We start from the raw sequence: 20,664 nt of genomic DNA on the forward strand, positions 1-20,664 counted from the left end.
AAATGCCCCCATGGGGCAGTGAACAGCAGGTGCTGGGTTAACATCAAAGTTTCAGGGTGACATCTATCAGTAACTTTGGAGCTAAAGAATCAACACAAAAAGAGCTATCGCTGAACTCCAGCTGCTGAAGAAGCATATCATCTGGGGATGTGCTGATTGTTTGTGAATTACACAGAGAACTCAATCTATAAGGGCAACATGTCCTTTGGGAAACTAGATCAGAAGGCAAGTGAACTCTCATGCTCCAGACCAGAGTCTATTAAGCAGCAAAAAATTGTATATTACACATAGTTCATTTCTACTTTCATAATACCTTCCAACAACACTTACTAACTCAGATAAACATTAAAATTCAGAATTTCATCAACAACAGTAAATTTCCCAGGAGTCACCCTGTAATCGAAAAAAATGACCATTTTTCTAACATCCATCATTTTCCAGGGATTCTCTTTGGCTCCAAATCATGGAATACCATATCAAGAATTAAATTTTCAGAGCACCCAAAAGGCAATGGAGTGATGCATAGTAAATATGAGTAGGTTGCAGAATATTACCAAAGAATAATTATACTAGGGAAGTACTATAAAGGATATCCTCAAAAAGATGCATGACTGGAAAGGGAGATAAATGGATCTGAAGCAAGGGTGACAGACAATCAAGAGATAGTCTACAGGTTTCAATGGTTTCTATACAACATCAAGAGATCTAGATCTAGAGGAAACCCCCAAACACATGGGGTAGAAGTTTTATTGAAGAATATGAACAAAAGTAGCACAGAAAGAGCAGGTACAAATGGATTGTGATCTCAACAATTGGTGAAAGTACCTTTATTGATGAGATCACAGAGCCATTAACTATCAAAGTATCTTTCCACATACTAAGTGATTAACTGAGATATGTTTTTATTGAATTGAATTTAAATGAAGTAATAAACTCAGAGAGGGTAGAAGATAGACTTTGAAGATTCATTAGATTAGAGCATTGCCTTGAGTGGCATGCTATAGATTCTGTTAAAAAAAGCAGATTTGCCTGTAATATAGCTTTAAGACATAAAAGAACCCTTCCTTTCGGAACAAAATTTTCAAATTAGCACTTATAAACAGAGAGAGGATGAAAGGAAAGAAGAAGGGAAAGGAAAGGGAGACATAAAGAGGAAATCAAAGTCCCAACAATGAACCTGGAGCATGTGGGAAAAATAATGGACTGAGTTTTACAAGAACAGAGGGTTTGCATTTGTGAGAGCTACCCAGGCAAGGCAGAGTCAAATTGTGCAATCTTAGAATATAATGTTTACATTTGACACAGTTGACAACAGGTAACACTTCTACGTTCGTGTGGAGGAAGCTGGGAATTATCAGAGTGGCATTTTTGGAAGATTTGTCTGCTGGCAGAATTCAGATAGACTGAAGGAGAGGCAGAGAGACCGAAGAACAATGTTATTGAAATAGTTCAGCACTGAAGTGATGACAGTTTCAACAAAGGTTGGATCAACATTATTTGTTGACTGAATAGATTACAAGAGCAAAGAGAGGGAGGAACCAAGGATGACTAAGTTTTTTAGTCTGAAAGTCTAGGGAAAGTCTAGGAGAATGGTGATTCTACTGACAAAATCTGAGTGAAAAGAAAAATGTCAGTTTTTGATTGGAGGCAAAAGAAGTTGGATTTAGGCATGTTGATTCTGAGGTAATGGCAGAACTCATTGATAATGGCTTCTAGGCAGTTAGAGTTCAACTGAAAAATCAAAATTACTGCTATGGATTTGTCACCAGCACTGAAATAGTAATGTATGAGCTCTCATAGGAAAAGGAAACGTGAGGAGAAAATGAGTGAGGAGACATAGACTGAATATTAGGAGAATGGCTGCAGTTATGGGATGAAAAGAAGAAGATACAACTGGAAGAGGACATAAATAAGAAGAAACACAGAATTTTAGAATTGAAGGGGATCTTAGAAATTAGCTCTACCTCCTCATTTTATCTATAAGGAAACTGTGGCTTAATCAACAAGAATTTATTAAGCATTTACTAAGTGTCAGGTGCTAAGTATACAAAGAAAAAGAAAAGCAGTCCTGCTCTTAAGAAGCTTACATTCAAATGGGGAGGAAGAGCACGTAAATAAATAGATACAAAGAAGATGTATAAAGAGTAGATACAAGTGAACCTTAGAGGGGTTCTGGCCACTGGATGGGACAAAAGAATACTTCTCAAAGGAGGTGATATTTGAGTTTTCTTTAAGAAAACCAAGAGTGATTCCAAGAGCAAGAGCTAAGGAAGACAGTTAATAGCATAGTAATAGTTAGTAGAAGTTATTAGTCAAATTAGAACAAAACCTAGGTCTTCCTTATACTGTCTCACTCTGTATACTATCACAGAAGCCCAAGTGAAGAAAAATTTTCAAGGAGAAAGGTAGCAACAATGAACACATATAAATCATCAGCTTTTCTGTGTTTTATTTTAAAAGTCAGAAAAATAAAGAAGAAATTCCATTTTAAAATAACTCCAGAATGTACAAAAATACTTGGGAGTCTACCTACCAAAATATAGATAGAAATTATATGAAGAAAATAAAACTACAAAACACTTTTGACACATATAAAGATAGACCTAAATTATTAGAGAAATATTTATTACTCATGGGTAGGACAAGGCAATATAATAAAAATGGCAATAATTCCTGAATAAATTTACTTATTCAGGGTCATACCAATCAAACAACCAATGGGTTACTTCAGGGAAATGTGGATAATAATAATGAAATTCTTGTAAAAGAGTAAACAGTCAAGAATATTAAGAAAATACTGAAAAGAATCAGAAAGGATGAAGAAGTAGACTTACCAGATCTCAAACTATTCTACAGAGCATTAATCATCAAAATGATTCTCTAATCACCAGGGATATAGTGCATTTTTTTTTCATTTTTGGCTTTGGTTTCTTCTTCTGAAAACTGCTTGTTCATAACTTTTGATCATTTATCAACTGGGGAATGATTTGTATTTTTGTACTTTTGACTCAGTTTCCTACATATTTGAGAAATGAGGCCCTTATCAGAGACTTGCTATATTCTTCTCCAGTTTCCTGCTCTCCTTCTAATTTTGTATGTATAGGTTTTGCTCATGCAAAACCTTTTCAATTTAATGTAATTAAAATTATTCATTTTACTTCCTGTGATACTTTCTATCACTCTATCATTCTTAACTTATCTATAGATCCCACATGATTTCCCATAGGTGAAATGTACATGTTCCTTTAATTTGCTTATTTCATTCTTTATATTTAAATCATGTACCCATTTTGACCTTATCTTGGGAGAAAAAGTGAGATGTTGTTCTATACCAACAGTTTCTGCCAAGCTGATTTCCAGTTTGCCTGGCAATTTTTTCTTATTAGGTCTTGAAAGATGAAAAATGCATAAAAACACCTTTAGACAATATCTCTTCTCATGAAAGAAAAGGATCGTAACACAACCAACTCAATTATATCAAATATTTTTACAATTTGCATTTTTCGTTATGACAAAATCACACATGCTATGACCTCATATCAATTACTGAAGCATCTTAAAGAATCGTATTAACTAGATAATATTCTATTTACTACACACATATTGAGGCAGCTACAATTTCAGTGTCCATATAGAGAAATGTGGTGGATTTTTTTCAGTGGGGAAGGTATATCTTTTTCTGTTTATTTTCCAAAGTTCCTACTTGTTAATTCTTTTGTCATAAAGTGAAATAGATACCTGGTGATATTAACTAGTTAATTTTATCAATGAATACATCCCTAACAAATAAATAGCCTTTATAATTATATTTTTGAAGGGAAAAACATCCATTTTAGTTATGTACATTTATCAAATTAATGGTGATATGATCAAAGCATAATTATCCTATTAATATACTGAACAAAGGAATGTGTGAATTGCCCAAAACCCTCACCTGGTCCTGTGCTATATGAATAATATACAATGTCTACCTACCTATCTATCTACATACATATAATCATATTATTATGCACACATATATATAATATTAGAATAGGAGGAAAATGGTGGGGAAGGAGGAGGATGATGACAACTATGATGAGGAAGCTGAAAAAGACAAGGAAGAGGCAAAGACAATGAGGACAAGGAGGATGAAGATGAGAAGGGCAAGGGTGAGAAGAAAATTATTATGATAAAGAGGGAGAAGAGATGATAAAGACAGGAAGGAAAGAGGAAGAGGGAAGAAGGGAACAAAAAAAAGGGGGAAAAGAAAGGGGAAAAAAGAGATAGGACATGTTTCTAAATTTAACCACTGGAATACAAGAAAAGAAATGGAAATTACTCCCATGGATTACATGTCATTCCACATATTCCTTTACAAATCAAGCACGGAAATCCTTCTGACTCACAGTATGTGCTCCTTCATAATGTGATCACAGATTGTTATGCTTCCACGCCATTTGAAGTCAAGGCAAGTCAGAGGGAGGGAGAAAATAAGGTACAGAAAAAAAGTTCGCTTTGGAATTTACAAAGTGGTACTGAAAGCTTTATCTGTCTCTGCTTGGGATAAAAACCCTTGCAGTCACATATCCCAAAGATTCTAATATTTTCTGAGCCTCCACTATGCCTTTATATTTTAATACCCTGACATCTGGAATCCTAAAAGTCTAATGTTTAACCATAAATATCTGCTGAGATTAAAGAGCTATATACCAAGTTTCAATCTTTGGGGACCATAATTGCTTGGGAAAAGAGAATGGTATTTCCCCCTCTAGCTAGAAAAAAAAGACCTCTGCACACACAGATATTGGCAGACAAATTTTCTAACAACCGTTTCCTGTCTTCATTTTCCCCTCTCATTCCCTACCCCCTCCCTTTTCCACTCTTCCATTTTATAATACCATCGCACTGTCATTCCCAGGACAAATGGGGAAAATAGAAGCCTAGATATTTTTTTAAGATACATTTCCACATATAACAGCAAACAGTGCAGAAAATTCTAGCCACTCCAGACTCTAAGGATTTAGTGCATCCACTCCCAATGGTACTTGGGCTTTACCATTATTCACTCACAAACCACTTCATCATTCCCTGGGCTGACAGGTCAATGCCAGCTTTATTTTCTTTTTTGTCATCCCAATCTTTTATTTTTTGATTTGAAGTAGCAGACCCTCATAAGACCTCCTTTGTGGTAATGATATCTTTCTCTCACAAGAGATATCCAAGAACTATTTCACAAAGAGAATGGAGTTTTTGGTAAGTGCAATAAAGGTGGATCAAGTAAGAAGTCCTAGCTCAGTAAGGGTATCTTTAATTACAAAAGAGTATTAGCAGAGCACAGAAAGGTTTATTACCTTTTTTACCTTTTACTACAATGAACAAATATGGCATCTTTGCAAAATTGAGTATAGCTTTCCTTTTCATTGAGAGGCGTTCTAGAGGATCCCAAAGACACAGTTTTTCAAGAACCAGATCTTAAGCTGAGTAAATGTGTAACCATGAGTAAGTGATCATCTCTGTGCACCTTAATACAATCATGCAAAATGGAGATACTATAATCGTATTTATGCTACTTAAATGACAGCATTGAGATGGAGGGAGTAACTTTGTAAATTCTAAGGCTATCAGGCATTTAATCTGTTATATAATTCTAATGGTGTTTTAAAGTTATTATTAGGGTAGCTAGGGAAAATTTGGGTATTAGGAAACATATTTTGTTAAACATTGATGCAATATTAAGAGCCAGAATAGTATGGAATGGATAGAAAGCTGGCCTTAAAACTCTTCAAATTCTATTTCTGACCCATACACTGAGTGACCCTCAGTAACTTACTTTATGCCTCTGAGATTTAGGCAAGTTTTGATGACTATTAATTGCCCATTTGCACTGGTAGAAGGAATTTCCCTATCTAGGATTTCCCTTAACCAGTTGAGTCACAGGTCTAGCCTTTACTACATCTATATGAGCAATTATTGGTCTAGATGTTTTTTTTCTTTTCTTTTTTTTTTTAATTTGAGACATAAAGACTGTGTGTCATCAGCCAAGACTTCCTTTTCCCTCTAACACCCTCCCTACCCCATCTAGCTCATCTAAATTTTCCCTGGGAACAAAAATTCCTATTATTTGTTATGTGTTAGAAAATAGAGAGATTTTAACATCTTGACAAATGGCATGCTACCCAAAAGTGGAAGCAAGAAAAAACTAACAGGTTTTTTGAATTTCAATATTCAAGGCAACTAGAGGTAAAATACAAAGGTAGGGACTTTGTCCTTAATCATTGGCAAAGCAGAAGCAGAAATGTGGTTTGTTTACATCACCATTCTCTGTAAATAAATATGGAACATTATTCATGAGTATATTTATTAAATCTAGAATGAAGAATAACAATAACAAAAATGTCTTCTGTGGCTATTACATTACTTCATTCTCTTAGGCACTTAGAGTACCTGTCCAGCAGGCAGTATAACTTGCTAGTGGAATGGCAAAGTCTTCTCCTAATTCCCTTCCTCAAGCTCTTTATTAACTTAGTTTAATTTAATTTAATTGTGTTAGCATGCAGATTAGTTGACCTCTCTTTTTCATATATACATACATTTCACCCCTGATAGTAATGTCCTGGACTTGTCTTAAGATGCAACTGACCTGTGTTGAAGCAGGATCCAACCCATTCTGACTTGGATTTTGGAAAAACAGAAATTGGTGGTGGCAGATTCAGGGCACTGCCATCTAGGTCTTTGAAGAGATACTTTATTGGACTTTCACAGTCTAATTCAGGACAGACCATTTTCCCTGTTTCCTTCCTATGGTAGTAGAGAAGAAGAAAACGTGTCATTTAATGAAAAGAATAGAGGAAATCTCATATTAGTGTTATCATTTTGGAAAAAAATATAATTTAGGATGATAGCATACTTGTTATATCTACAGCAGATGTTACTTTAGCTTTAGATAATATTCTGAACTTTATTTTATCTGTCATAAACTAGGAAGGAGGTCATCTGCTATATGTATTCTGGTTGAGAATTACCATATATTTATATGGAAGATCAAATTTTAAAAATTAGAGGATGACAAAATACACTTAACACTGAAACAAAACATTCTTCACCTCAGGTCTATGAATTATATTAAAAAATCTCAAGTATTTCAACATAATTTATTAATCTTATGTATTTTATTTTATTTGCATTGAAAAAGATGATCATGAAGTACATAGGCTTCACCATACTGTCAAAGGGGTCATTGAAATAAAGGTTAAGGAATCCTGCTTTAAAAGTCTTACAAAAATAATTTAACTTTTCATGATTCTAAAGGTACTTCTGGCCCTTATAGTATCTCAAGTTAAACAATAAATACCCATTGTTATCACACCGTGCATATACAAAAGTACTTATAACAGAGTATTCATTTTCATAGAATATAGAAAACAGATAATTTATTATATTTGTTTTGATTGTGTGCTTATAATGATTCAATAGTAAGTTCCAACCACATGTATGATACAAAATCAAACAAATTATCAGGTTTTTAAAAAAAATAACCACTATCTAAATTCAATAGGAAATAAGATCTAGGAACTAGACTTGTGGTATCATTGATACAGGGAATTCTCAGATATGGGAACTTTATCTACCAATGTAAAAGTGTACCTACTCTGCAACCTATAATCTTAGCAAGTTGACTAGATCACTAAGAAGTCAAGTGACTTGCTTGGTCACACAGTCATGAAGTGGCAGAGGCAGGAGGATTCGAATACAGTTCTCCTTGGTTTTGGAGACAAGCCTCTAGCTACTATGCCCAGTTGCTTTTCACATAAATGCAGTAGTTAGGTCAAACACAGGAAAAAGGGTAAAGTTGAAAAAGTGTTATTATACATATAATATACATATTATAAATATGTAATTTTCACTCATTGATTCTAACCATCTTTAAAAATTTTAAATGGCTCATGCCAACCATAAGGACATTGACTTCCCAGTTAGAATAGAACATTCTCCTTGTGATTTGTCCTTTGCAACTCCCAGATAAAAGGAAATAAAAAGAGCAATTTATTTTTCCAACACTAAATTCTCAATTGATATCACCAAGCAGAATTCTTAGTGGGAATCATCTCTTCTCCTCTCTTCCTTCTCTTTTCTTCTTTCCCTTCCTTTTCATTCCTTCCTTTTTCTCCTTTTCTTTTCTTTCTTTTCATTTTTTTTAACCAAACCTGTGATTTCATTTCATTTCATGCCCACAATCAGTGGGGAAACTTCTACCAATCTATCTCAGGCATCTGCCCTGAAATCTCAAGTCTTAGAGATTCCCCTGGGACACTGAAAAGTTAAGTGATTTACTCAAGGTCACATAGCTAGTTAGTGCCAAAGGTTGAATATGAACCTAGGATTTGTTGAATCTAAAGCAACTTCTCTGTCCTCCACACCATTTATAGCCATGTAGAAAATCATCAGAGCTAGCGCATGGAGACAAGGACGGCTAAATAGTGGAATATGATATTTTCAACATCTGTCCAAAGCACACCCTAAATGAATAATGTTTCATAAGCATAAGTAGGCAGCCTAGTACCCACCTAATGACCATATCCGAATAATGGTCCTTCAGACTGACAATAGCTTATTTTGCCCTAAAGGGTAGAACTCTGGGACAATTTTTTCCAGCCATTCAGAAAAACATATGGAAGAAAGATCTCATCCTTAAAGAAATGGTCACATGGTTGCATCTAAGGAGTTAATCTAGTTAATATAATCAGTGTAAGGAGATCTCCTTTTGGATGTCTGGATTTAAATTTTTGGCTTGAACTAAGCTCTGTCAATCAGTATAGTACTAGACAGTACATTTCTTCACACTGTTTTGTAAATCCTCATCCATATAAAAGGCTGATTTGGTAATGAAGATTGGAAAGGGAGAGGTGGCATAGTAAATATCTAACCATTCTAAGTCAAGAAGAGAGGCTGAGGAGGTCCAAACTAGCAAGTAAAAGACTGGATTTTTAAAACAGAAAAGCCTACCAAAATAACTATATTCCCTTTGGAATATTTAATTATTTGGAGAGGTGTCTAGTCCTACTCAAATGTGGTTGGACATTTATCACTTCATTTGTATAGGCTGAAAGTAGTACCTGAGCCTAGTCAAGGAGAAGTAGAACTTGTTCTGATCTTTGACCTTGGTCATTTTCGTCCTCTGTGCAGTGATCGGGGGCATGATGCCAGTGCTATCAGGATTGGGCAGAATGCAGACATCTAGATCATTGCTATAGCAGCTCTTCACAAAGTCAGAAAAGGTGACTCCTGAAAGGGACCATATGAGAATAGTCAACCACAAGAAGACCAAGCCAGTGTTTTGTGCTCATGATAGTCATTGACTATTCCATAGCTCATTATCCTCTATGTAAACCTTTGTGACACAGAAGATTGAGCTCTACGTCTAGAGTCAGATTGCCTATGTTCAAATCTCCACTCTGCTAGTTACTACCATGTAACCATCCACAAGTCACTTCCCTCTTCAGGGTCTCACCTAGGAAGTGAAAGACAATAATAATGATGGTGATGATGATGACAACATCTAGCATGTAGTGCTTTAAGGTTTTCATAGTAATTTACATACATGATTTTGATGCTTACAATGAGGAATTTGAGGCTGAGAGAGATTAAGTGACTTGCCTTGGGTCACACAGTAACTGAGGTAGAATTTGATCTCTAGTCTTCATTACTCCACATCTCACTCTCTATCTACCTAGGTGCCATCTTGCTGTCTATTAATTCAAGCAGGTTGTCACAATCTTACTTTACTGAAACAATAGCTCCTTCAAGCCCCGGATTTAACATTAGAAAGAGAAATCAGAGTATTCCAATGTGCATTTCTAACTACTCTCAGAAACAGAATAATGTTTGATATTCTCATGTGGCAATGTATTTTCATGTGGCAATCATTTTCTTCAAAGACTTGACTCATTTATTTTACAGATGGGTGAACCAAACAACAGAGATATTAAATACTTTTGGAGTGACTCAGTAGCAAAAAAAAAAAAAAAAAAAAAGGCAAAAAGATCTGCCCATTAGACCGAGATAAAGTACACAGGAGTAGGAGTCAAGTGACCTGGATTCTAGGTCCAGTTCTACCAATGACTGTCTTTCTGACTTCAAGTAAGCGAATTAAGTTGATGTCTTTGTGTCCTTATTTGCAAAATGGAGGTCATTCCATTTGCCCAACCTGTCTCTCAAAGTTGTTGTAAAGTACAAATGAGAAGATGACTGGGAAGCTAGCTTGGAAAGAATAAAAACATTTGAACCTAAGTACTTTTTCACTATTTATGCAAACTAGCATTCTGGCAGGAGGCAGGCTACTGATTAGATTGCATTACACTAACCATGCTTGTACAAGTTATTTAAGGAGGGGGAACCCAGTGAACCTAAATGTTTGGACCAAATGGATGAAATGAACCCACATGGTCAACTAACCGTCAAGCTTCATGATCCCTGAGACAGAAGGATAATTCCTCACTTTGTGCCATGCATCTTGAGGCCATTGGTTTGGTTCCACGGTGAAACCAGGCCACAATATACCAACTCGACCCCCTCTGGGATTACTTGGGGCTCGATGCCTTGATGTGAAGTCAGCAGAAAGAGGTTTAATTCTGTCTTCTATGCAGTCAAAAGAAGAGCTAGTGGCCACGATGATGGAATTCCTGAGAACTATTTGTTTCTTCTTCAAGGAACACTGTTCAGCAGAGGATGTATATACTAATGGAAGAAGACCAACAACATTATCCACCAGGGTCACATTATCTATCTCCAAGCTGTTTTCCACTTGGAACATGGCCCCATAATCAAAGTTCTTGTATGAAAGGAACCCAGAGATACCAGAACAGTTGTATAGTCCATCTCCCTTATACAGATGGAGTCCATGAAGGCTTGAATGGACCACATTTCCAACCCAGGGATTTTCAGCCATCGAACAACTATGGCCCCTGACATGGAAGCCAATTCTCTCTGATCCTGCTACAGCATTCCCATTGAGGAGGACATCATTTGCCTGGTTCACCTTGATTCCTGTCACCCAGTACATTTCTCTTTGTGGTTGCTTGGTCAGGACAATGAGGTTCTTGATGAGAGAGTGGTTTTGACCCTCTAGATCAATACCATGGCCAATGATATCAAACAAAATGTTATCATATAAGAAGATACTTTTGCTGGAATGTACACGAATACCCCCTCCACAGCTCTGGTGCACAGTAGAAGAGATGATACAGGATCCCAAAGATACATTATTGAATTCAATAGATGGATTCAGCAAAGACCCAAACTTCTGGATTTCCACATTTGAAAGCTGAAGGGTCCCTGAAAATAGAATAGACATTATTACAGTATCTCTCTCCAAAAAAGCATGAGGGAAGTTGGATTTAAAAGCATCAGAAAATAAAGAATTTTAATGAAAACAGAAAAAAAGGTTATTCTCAGGTACAACACAATAATTCTTACTAGTAAAACCTGAACAATCAAATGTATTGGAAAAACTGGTTAAAGTTTTCGTAAATATCCCAACAAGGGATATTGTTGGGTCTTTAATACTGCATGCATTTATCCATAGGTCTAGGTTAGAGTGCTGGAATAGATGTAGATATAAAGATTCCAAATTCTACAGCCTGTTAAGATTTATGAAGCACTCCTGACCTGTCCTCTTTAGTAGAATGTAAGCTCTTTGAGGACAGGTATTATTTATAGTTTTATCTTTATAGCCCCAGAACCCAGCACCTTTCCTTGTGGTATAGGTTTATTTAATTGAATTGAACACACTTTGAAGTAGGCAGTGAAAGTGTTATTTATTATTCCCATTTTAAATTTAAAGACACTGAGACATTATAATGCTAAAGAGACTTAAGATCTTCCCTACCTATTAATGGGCCTGCCCATTAAGGGAAGTTTGATTAGGGGAGATTTGTAGGAAGTCTCACACCTTATGTTAATGAGGCATTGGTTCTCAAGGGTTGTGATGCCCTCTGGCTCAGAAAAAGCGTATATATACTCTAAGATGAGGTTATGTTTTGGGGCATACTCATTGGAAGTATTTGTTTGGCCAGATGAAACTCTGGGCAGCTGCTAAGGAGTCCCTCTTCCCCCTTTTGAAAACCCAGATGTTAGGGCTTCTCTCTCTCTCTGCTAATTATGTATGTACCTAATAGATAGTTGGATCTGTCTGTTAATCTGTGATGTATGTATTGCTTACAGATAGACAACTGGAAGCCCTGTCTGTTGATTATTATTTCTTTGTATTTTCTCTGAAGTTCAGGGTGCTGACTTTTCCCACTGGACCAAGTGAATGATATATGTGCTTGATTAAAGTGATTATTGACCTCCCAAAAGTTGTTTTCCTTTTAGAAATGTAGATCTAAGAACCTGTACAGCAGACCCAAAATGTGTATGTTAGGGTGCTTGCTTTTCCAAACTCAGAAAGTAGAAGTAATTTACTTAAGGTCATATAGTATTGGAATTAGACTGGAAAGCCAGGTCTGATTTCATATCCTGGCCTATTTCTGTTATAACAAATGGCCTTGGAAGAGCTAAGTCCTGGACCTGGGTGTGTTATGTAATTCAAGACTATTTCTTAAGCAGCTGACCCCATGCAATGGAAAGGAGAATGAGGAGACATGATAAACTTTGTCTCCAGTTCCATTGACTGAAAGAGATACTGAATGAATACATAAGATGACCAAGTTGCTAATATGTTTCAAGAAGCATTAGAGAAGGAAAGGGAGGAAATAAGCGTTTATTAAGCACCTACTGTGTGCCAGGCACTGAGCTAAGCACTTTACAAGTATTATCTCATTTGATCTGCATAACAACCCTGTCAGGTAGATGTTATTATGTTCTCAATTTCACAGTTGAGGAAACTGAGGTAAACGGAGAAGGTAGAAAATGGTATACACAAATGACCTTGTGCCAAGATGCTGGGGCTTAGTTGAATGTGGATGACCAACTAGACCCTTAATAAATGATAAACTAGTTAAGAGATATTAAGCCTATTGTTAAAATATCCTTAAAGATCAAGACAAATTTTTTTATCCATTTTTCCTCAAAGTCATAGTAAGCCACACATGACTGAAAAGGCTGGAGAGTATACCTCTTTTCAACTTCAGTAAAAGAAATTAAAAATTGTTTGTTTTTTTAACTAAAGGACTTTGGCCTTTTTACAATGATTAGTGTATGCCTAGAGTCTCCATTTTGCAGTTTTTAAAAAAAAAATCAGTAAAGTTTTGCTGTAAGTTTATTTTACTTGGGCGCATATGAAACAAGAGCTGAAAACTAGTCCCCAGTACATCGTTAATCCTCTCAGGGATCTGAAGTAAGAATTAAGCAGTGATTTTGCACACAGCCACTTTGCTGTTTCTCCTTTTGGAAACTGCACTTAGAGCAAATTGCTTCACTCAGTGACTCATAGGCTTCTGGATGAAACTCCTGATACTTCTAACTCAGAACTTGGAATCATTTACATATGCTCTCTGTTCAGTGAGGGTTGGGGAAGGGGCTGAAAAAACCATCCCAAGCTAGCACTTAGGAGAAGATTCTTCTTTTCTTTCTTTCTCCTTCCCCTCCTCCTGTATGCCAACATGTCGTATTTGTCTTTCCATATAAGACTCCTTTAAGCTTCCCTTCTTCATTGAGGTGATTTTTGTGATATTCACAAACGTTCGTAGAGTTTATTTTTCACTTTATAACAAATCATTTACAGAAGCAGAAAAAAAAGCACTATTTCAGATCAGAATTATTGAGACAGGGATCAATTTAAACCATCACAGAGGCTGGATCAGAGCTCAGGTCTACTAGATTCCAAGTTTAGCCTCTGATCCATATAGGCTGTATGACTTTGAGTAAGTAACTTAATCTATCTCAGTTTCCTCATCTATGAAATGTGGATAATAATAGCACCTACCTCCCAGAATTACTGTAAAAAATCAAATGAGATAACATTTGTAAAGTGCTTTGAAAACCCTAATACTCTACATACATACTAGCTATTATTACAAAAAGTTTGACATCTATCCCATTTTGTGGGTATTTAATCCAATAGAATAAAAGAAAACAACAAGTACTTGGCTATGACAATCATTCCAGATTTTCCCTGATATATAAACTTTGCTTTAGGAACACTACAAAGTACACAATCATTGCTTTTCTAGGTTGAATTAAGCAAAGAATTGTCCTTCTACACACCAGAGGTCAGCTGCAACCACCCACTGAACCTAAGGACATAGGTAGATTATTTGGGCAGAAATGGGCTCTGGATCATATCTTACACATGGTTAAAGATTCATTACATAGGCCCACACCAAAAGCCTTCAGAGGGAGAATCTAGCTTCTAGAATGGAGATTTCTAATCAATGACTTATGACTGAAAAGCAACAAAAGTCCAGGACTGTGCTTAAAAAATAAGTCAAATCAATCTTTAAATAAAACAACTTGCAAAAAAACACCATTTTATTGACAACTGGCACTATATACATGCCATTGCTGACACTGGAAGAGCCAGCGGAAACAGCAGAATGAAAAGAAACTATGTAGGCTTCAAGTTATTTCCAAGTCTGAAGAAACTGCATAATACAATCAAACAAAGCTCATAGGACCATAGATTTAGAGTGGATGGGACCCTAGAGGCCAACTAGTACACTGTCACCCCCATTTTTATGAATGAGGAAAATGAGGTTCAGAGAGGTATAGTGATTCACCCAAGGTCATACAGGTAGTGTGTAAAAGAGACTGGGCTTGAACTTGGGTCGTCTGACTTAAGGACAGCTAAGTGGTGCAGTGGATGGAGTGTTGGGTCTGGAGTCAGGAAGACTCATCTTTATAAGCTGAAATCAGACACTTGATAGCTGTGTGATCCTAGGCAAGTCACTTAATCCTGTTTGCCTCAGTTCCCTATCTGTAAAATGAACTAGAGAAGGAAATGGCAAAACACTGCAGCATCTTTGCCAGGAAAATCACAAACAGCAACATGAAAAGTCGACCACAACTGAAATAACAACAGCAAACAACCTCTGATTCCAAAGCCATGGTGCCTGCCTCTCTTGGAAGATATTTTCCCTGAGCTAAAAATAAGTCTTTATTGTTCTCAGCCACATTGCTTTAACATAAAACTGATAAATGGACACAGATTAAGATAACGAAATCACAGAATTGCTGATCTGGATGGGATCCCAGGCATCATGAAGTCCAACCCCATCACTGAACAGATGAAGAAACTCAAAATTCTGTTCATAGTAAGAGTTTAGTCTGTGACTAGAATTACTGAACCATTGCAATTGCACATACCTGAAAATTCTTCTCCATTAGGCTTTTGAAAGGACCCCACAACCATTCTTCCACCACACGGAACATCAGGCTGGATTTTTATATTTCGAGTCAGGAGGCCCACCTCAGCTGCCAGAGAAATGTGCCTGCCATCTTCCATTGAATGGGAACTTCCTGTGGCAGGAACAAGGGGACAAGGGATGATAATACAATTTTAAAGTCCATTTCAGAAATCACCAGCTGGGGACCCAGTGAAACTGACAAATGAAAACAACTCTTTCCCTCAGAAGTTCTACCCACATTAAGGCTTGCTTTTCCTCAGGCATTCTCCACCAGCATCAACTGAGAAATGAAAAGGCCGCTCACTTGTCTCTCTTTGGGATCAGAGTGAGTGTGTTAGAGCAAGAATTCATTTGCTCTCAATAAGGTAGGTACTGTCACTGACAACTGGCGTCCAGAAACCAGGGCAGAGCTGGCCAATTAGTGGGGTCCCCATCCTCCTTCCTTAAGTATATCAGTTCTAGACATCAGAGTTTGCTTGTACACTGTCAACCCACCACTTTCATGGAAATGAGGAATCCCAGATCAACTAGGCCAGCGACAACACTAAGGCAATAATTTATAGTCATAAAAAGAAAACATGAGTTGAATTTGAACAGAGAGCAGAATCCTCCTGTGCATTCAATAAACCAACAAAGCTACTAATCTCCAAGCAAGGTCTGTACAAAGCTGAATTGAAACACTTTCTGGCTTTGTTGTTCCTTGCACAAGACACTCCATCTCAACCCTGTATGCTTTCACTGGCTGGCCCCTTTGCCTGAAATTCTCTCCCTTCTTATTTCTGTCTCTTGGCTTCCCTGGCTTACTTCAATCCTCAGCTAAAATTCCATCTTCAACAAGTAGCCTTACCCAGTCCTCCTTAATGTTAGAGTCTTCCTTCTGAGATCACCTCCAATGTTTCCCATCTATATCTTGTTTATACATAGTTGTTGGCATGTTGTACCCCTTCGTTAAATTGTAAGCACCTTAAAAGCAGGGATTTTTACCCTTTCTTTGTATCTCCAACACTTATCACAGTGCCTGGCATACAGCAGGTGCTTAATCAATGCTTGTTGATTGAACTTAAGCAGTGGACAAATTTTCATAACACAGGTGAACTTAGCAATAAGACTTGGTATGCAATTAACATTTTTTTCTTTCTTTTAAAAAAGAAAACAAAACACAACAAAAAACACAAAAGCTCCATACTGTGACTTAGGAGAAACAAGGTCATGTTGCAGATTCCAGTAACAAGTCATATTCTTCTTTATCCACAAGGAGAGAAATGTTTCTATCACTCCTTTACTTCCTGATGACAGGAGTTCCAGTAGTTATTCATTGTACCTAATGGCTGTCTTTCTGTTTTCCTAAATAGAAACTTTTTTCTTTTTCCTTTTATTTATATTCACACAAGAATGTCAGGGAATATTAAAGATTGGCAGCTACTAAAAATCTTCATTGACTAATGTCCTACTGCCCGTAGGCTAAACTACAAACTCTTGTCTAGCATTTGAAGCCCTTCACTATAGAGTTCTAACCTCTCTCCCTTGACTTATTTCACATTATTCTTTCTTATATAATCTGTGCTCTGGCCTACTTACAGTTCTCAGTAGCATTGTACTTCCATGGTGTCTTGCATGGGCTGCCACCTAATGACTGGAGTGATCTCCATCCCTGACCTCTACCTGTAGGAATCCCTGCTCCAAAGTTTACCTCAAAGGCCAGTACCTATATGATACCTGTCTTGATTTCCTTAGTTCTCAGCCATCCCTCCCCCTCAATAAAATTTATATTGCAATTATTTTTTATTATATTTGGTATTTCTTTATCAGTGTGTATATTTTTTGTCAGGACAATGTAAGTACTTGAGGGGCAAAGACAGCCTTTGTTTTTGTCTTTATTTCCCTAGCTGCTGTGCAATCATTTCAGTTCTGACCAATTCTTTGTGACCTCATTTGGGTTTTGTTTTGTTTTTTGCCAAAGATAAACTGAGGCAAACAGGGTTAAGTGACTTATCTAGGGTCATACAGATAGTAAGTATCTAAGGCCAGATTTGAACTTGGGAAGATGAATCAGGCTAGCAAAACCAGTGGGCAGATGGGCTAAACCAGGCCTCAAACCCATTGGTGAGTTGCGGGGAAGGGTGTTGACCCCAAGCATGTGAAGACTTCCCCCAAAGAATGGGCAGATGAGAACAATCTGTTCCAAAGGCCATGAAGGAGACTGAATTGGATACTTTGGAGCAGTTAGGATTTGGTCAGACTTGGAAGACACAAAGGTCATCCTCATCTTGGGCCGTGGCCAGTCAGTCATCTTGACTTTTATCTTGTCACTGGACGTTGATGACTCTGGAAGAAAGAGTAAGGCTGAAAACTTCGCACATCTGTCTCACAAAACTAATTCCAGAAAAGTCTTGTGTTTGTCCTTTGTTGCCAAAGAAGACCATACCATCAGAGAAATGATGACATGACTTGTACTTGGCTTTGTTTTGAGTGAGGGAGGGCAGTGCAGGTCACCAGCCTCACTTCTCTTCCAGAGCCATCTCTAGACATTACCTCATGTTGTAACTGGTACTCTTCAATATGAGGAATGACCAGCAATATCCCTGGCACTTAGCACATTATCTGGCACATAATAAATGCTTAATAAATTCTTGCTGATTGATTGATTAATTTCTATGCAATGATTCAATGTTTCTCCTCAAATTTCTCATGGTACTTGGTATGAACCTCCTTTCCTTTACACAGTTGTTTCAATAAATACTTACTGAATAGTATTGAATTCATTCATTTTATAATAAAAATGCATTCACATTTTCAATGATCAATAAACAAAATATCTTTTGTACAAGCATATTTCACAAGAATGAGTTTCATGGTGATGACAGGTAAGTAAAAATTTATAACAAACATTCTATTTATGATTCACTGCCTGAAAAAAATGAATGTGAAGAGTAGGGTTTGGGAATTTAATTCTGATTTGATTACAGAACTTCTATTTGAATCTGGAAAAGATTTTTTTGTTTTGGGGGGCTTTTCCCCTCTCTCTTAGCTTCCCACTGCCAAAAATACCAACATTTACCATAAAAATATACATGTTCATAAGAAATAGCGAAATTAACAAAATCATGAGAAATATCTTTCATTAAGCATAAAAAATCCAGGTTTGGGACCTGGTTCTGCCTCTTACTGGATGTGAGATCTTGGGCAAATTATTTAATCTCCCTATGGTCTTTCACCATAAGTAAAATACTACTTATCCTGTCTAAATCACAGGGTTATTGTGAGACTCAAATGAGAAAATATATTTTGCAGAATTTGAAAGAAAACATGTAACAATATACAAATGTAAGGTATTAAATTTTTTTCTACCAGCTACTTATGATTTATGTGACTTTGGGGAGATTATTTAATCCCACTGTGCCTTAGTTTCTTTCTCTATAAAGTGAGATAAATGGGGTAGATGATCTCTAATATCTTTAACATCTAGATCTTATGAATTTCATCACTGCCAGAGAAGTAATGGCATTTATCAACTCACATAATGAACCTTCATATGATTTGATAGCAGAGCTAAGATTAGAATTCATAGTCTCTGAGGTCAGTCTGCAATATAATTTATTAAACCACATAATCCTTTCAGCGAGCTATACGATACAGTTACAAAGGTTCGTCAATTTCTTCATTGTCAAAGTTCTTACCAAGGTGTCGGTGGCTGAGGCACTCATGGATTCTAACATTGTGACCCATGACTTCCTTTACAGTGAGAATTTCTGCTTCATGAGGTTCATAAGATGAAGAACTCAGTACAATTTTGTCTTGTGGTCTCCAGTCTACTGCATCCTCCACTAGAATCCTATGAGGGGTAAGTAAATAAGAATGGAATGAATCAATCAACATGCATTTATTAAGTGCCTGTTATGTACCAGCCACTCTAATAGGCACTAGATGGAGACAGAAGTACAAAGAATGGTTCCATACCTACTCACAAGAAACTTGCATTCTATTGTAGGAGACAAAAAATATGTGCTTACGTATATATGCACATGCAGCATCAATATAAAGTGAATAAACATAAATATATTCAAAGTAGTTAAATACCAGGTAGTTCATTGTTGTTCAGACCTTTCTTAGTCATGTCCAACTCTTTGTGAGCCGTTTGAGATTTTCCTGGTAAAAATACTGCAGTGGTTTGCCATTTCCTTCTCTAGCACCAGGTAGTTTAGCAGGGAAAAAATCAGCAGAGAAGGAAACTATGAAAGACAATGCAGAAGACAGTATTTAAGCTTCATTTTAAAGGGTGTAAGGGATTCTAGCAAGCAGAGGTAAGGAAGTAATACATTTCATGCATGTGGCATAATCAGTACAAAATATGAGGACTGGAGTTGAAGTGTCAGATGTGAAGAAAAGTGTGAAGACCATATTGGCTGGATAGGAAAATACTGGAGGGGAGGATTATATAATAAGACTAGAAAAAATAGGTTACAGCCAAGTTGTATAAGGTTTTAAAAGCAAAATAGAGTTTATATTTTTTTCTAGAAGCAGTAGAAAGCCACTGGGATTAAATGGGCAGGGAAATCAGTTGGTCTGATCTGTGCTTAAAGAAAATTACTTTGACAGCAATATGTAGAATGGACTTGTGAGGTGAAGTGAGCAACGTAACACACAGAATTCAAGTAACAACATTGGGAAAAAAAGGAAATAAGACTTAAAAGACTTGAGATTTCTGATTAATTCAATGACTGACTATGATTCCAGAGTGCTAAGAATGAGAACTGATGGATTCAATATGCGGAATGAGACATACAGTTTTGGACATAACAATGTAGAAATTTGTTTTGATCAATTATGCATATTTGTTAAGAAGGTTTTTTTTTCCAGTGGTATGGGGGAATTGGGAGAGATCATAAATGTTTTTGTGAGCTAATTTTTTTTTTAATTGAGGCAGCTAGGTGATATAGTGGATAGAGTGTTAAGCCTGGAATCAGAAAGACTCATCTTCCTGAGTTCAAATCTTACTTCAAACAATTACTACTTGTGTGACCCTGGACAAGTCTCTTAACCATATTTGCCTCAGTGTCCTCATATGTAAAATGAGTTGGAGAAGGAAATGGCATATTACTCCAATATCTTTGCCAAGAAAACCCTAAATGGAGTTGGCTATGACTGAAATGAGTGAATAAGAATGGTGACAAGGGCTTGAATTTAGGTAAGTGAGTGTGAGGAAGATGTGAGTAGAGAGGAATCAGATTTGTGAGATTCTGGGGGGATAGAGATGCCAAGGTTTGGCAAGTGATTGGATATGCAGGATAAAAGAGAGTAAGGAGTTGAGAATAATGCTGAAGTTATATACCTGGGGGACTAA

General features: G+C 36.7%; 1 protein-coding gene across 10 annotated transcripts in view; it reads right to left on the bottom strand.

The window, feature by feature from the left end:
* Nucleotides 1-20,664, bottom strand: part of PKHD1 (PKHD1 ciliary IPT domain containing fibrocystin/polyductin) — a 640,097-nt gene that overhangs the window by 153,106 nt on the left and 466,327 nt on the right. For all 10 annotated transcript variants that reach the window (XR_011974315.1, XR_011974316.1, XM_072642432.1 and 7 more), the window contains 5 exons: nt 19,001-19,155; nt 15,283-15,435; nt 10,435-11,313; nt 9,096-9,264; nt 6,623-6,780 (listed from right to left, as the gene is read on the bottom strand). Coding sequence is in view for 8 of the 10 variants with exons in the window: in XM_072642432.1 (XP_072498533.1) it covers nt 6,623-6,780; nt 9,096-9,264; nt 10,435-11,313; nt 15,283-15,435; nt 19,001-19,155 (1,514 nt within the window). In the remaining 2 variants the exon portion in view is untranslated. The remainder of the gene's footprint in view (nt 1-6,622; nt 6,781-9,095; nt 9,265-10,434; nt 11,314-15,282; nt 15,436-19,000; nt 19,156-20,664) is intronic.

Source organism: Notamacropus eugenii, chromosome 2, assembly GCF_028372415.1.
Source record: "Notamacropus eugenii isolate mMacEug1 chromosome 2, mMacEug1.pri_v2, whole genome shotgun sequence".
Classification (NCBI taxonomy): domain Eukaryota; kingdom Metazoa; phylum Chordata; class Mammalia; order Diprotodontia; family Macropodidae; genus Notamacropus; species Notamacropus eugenii.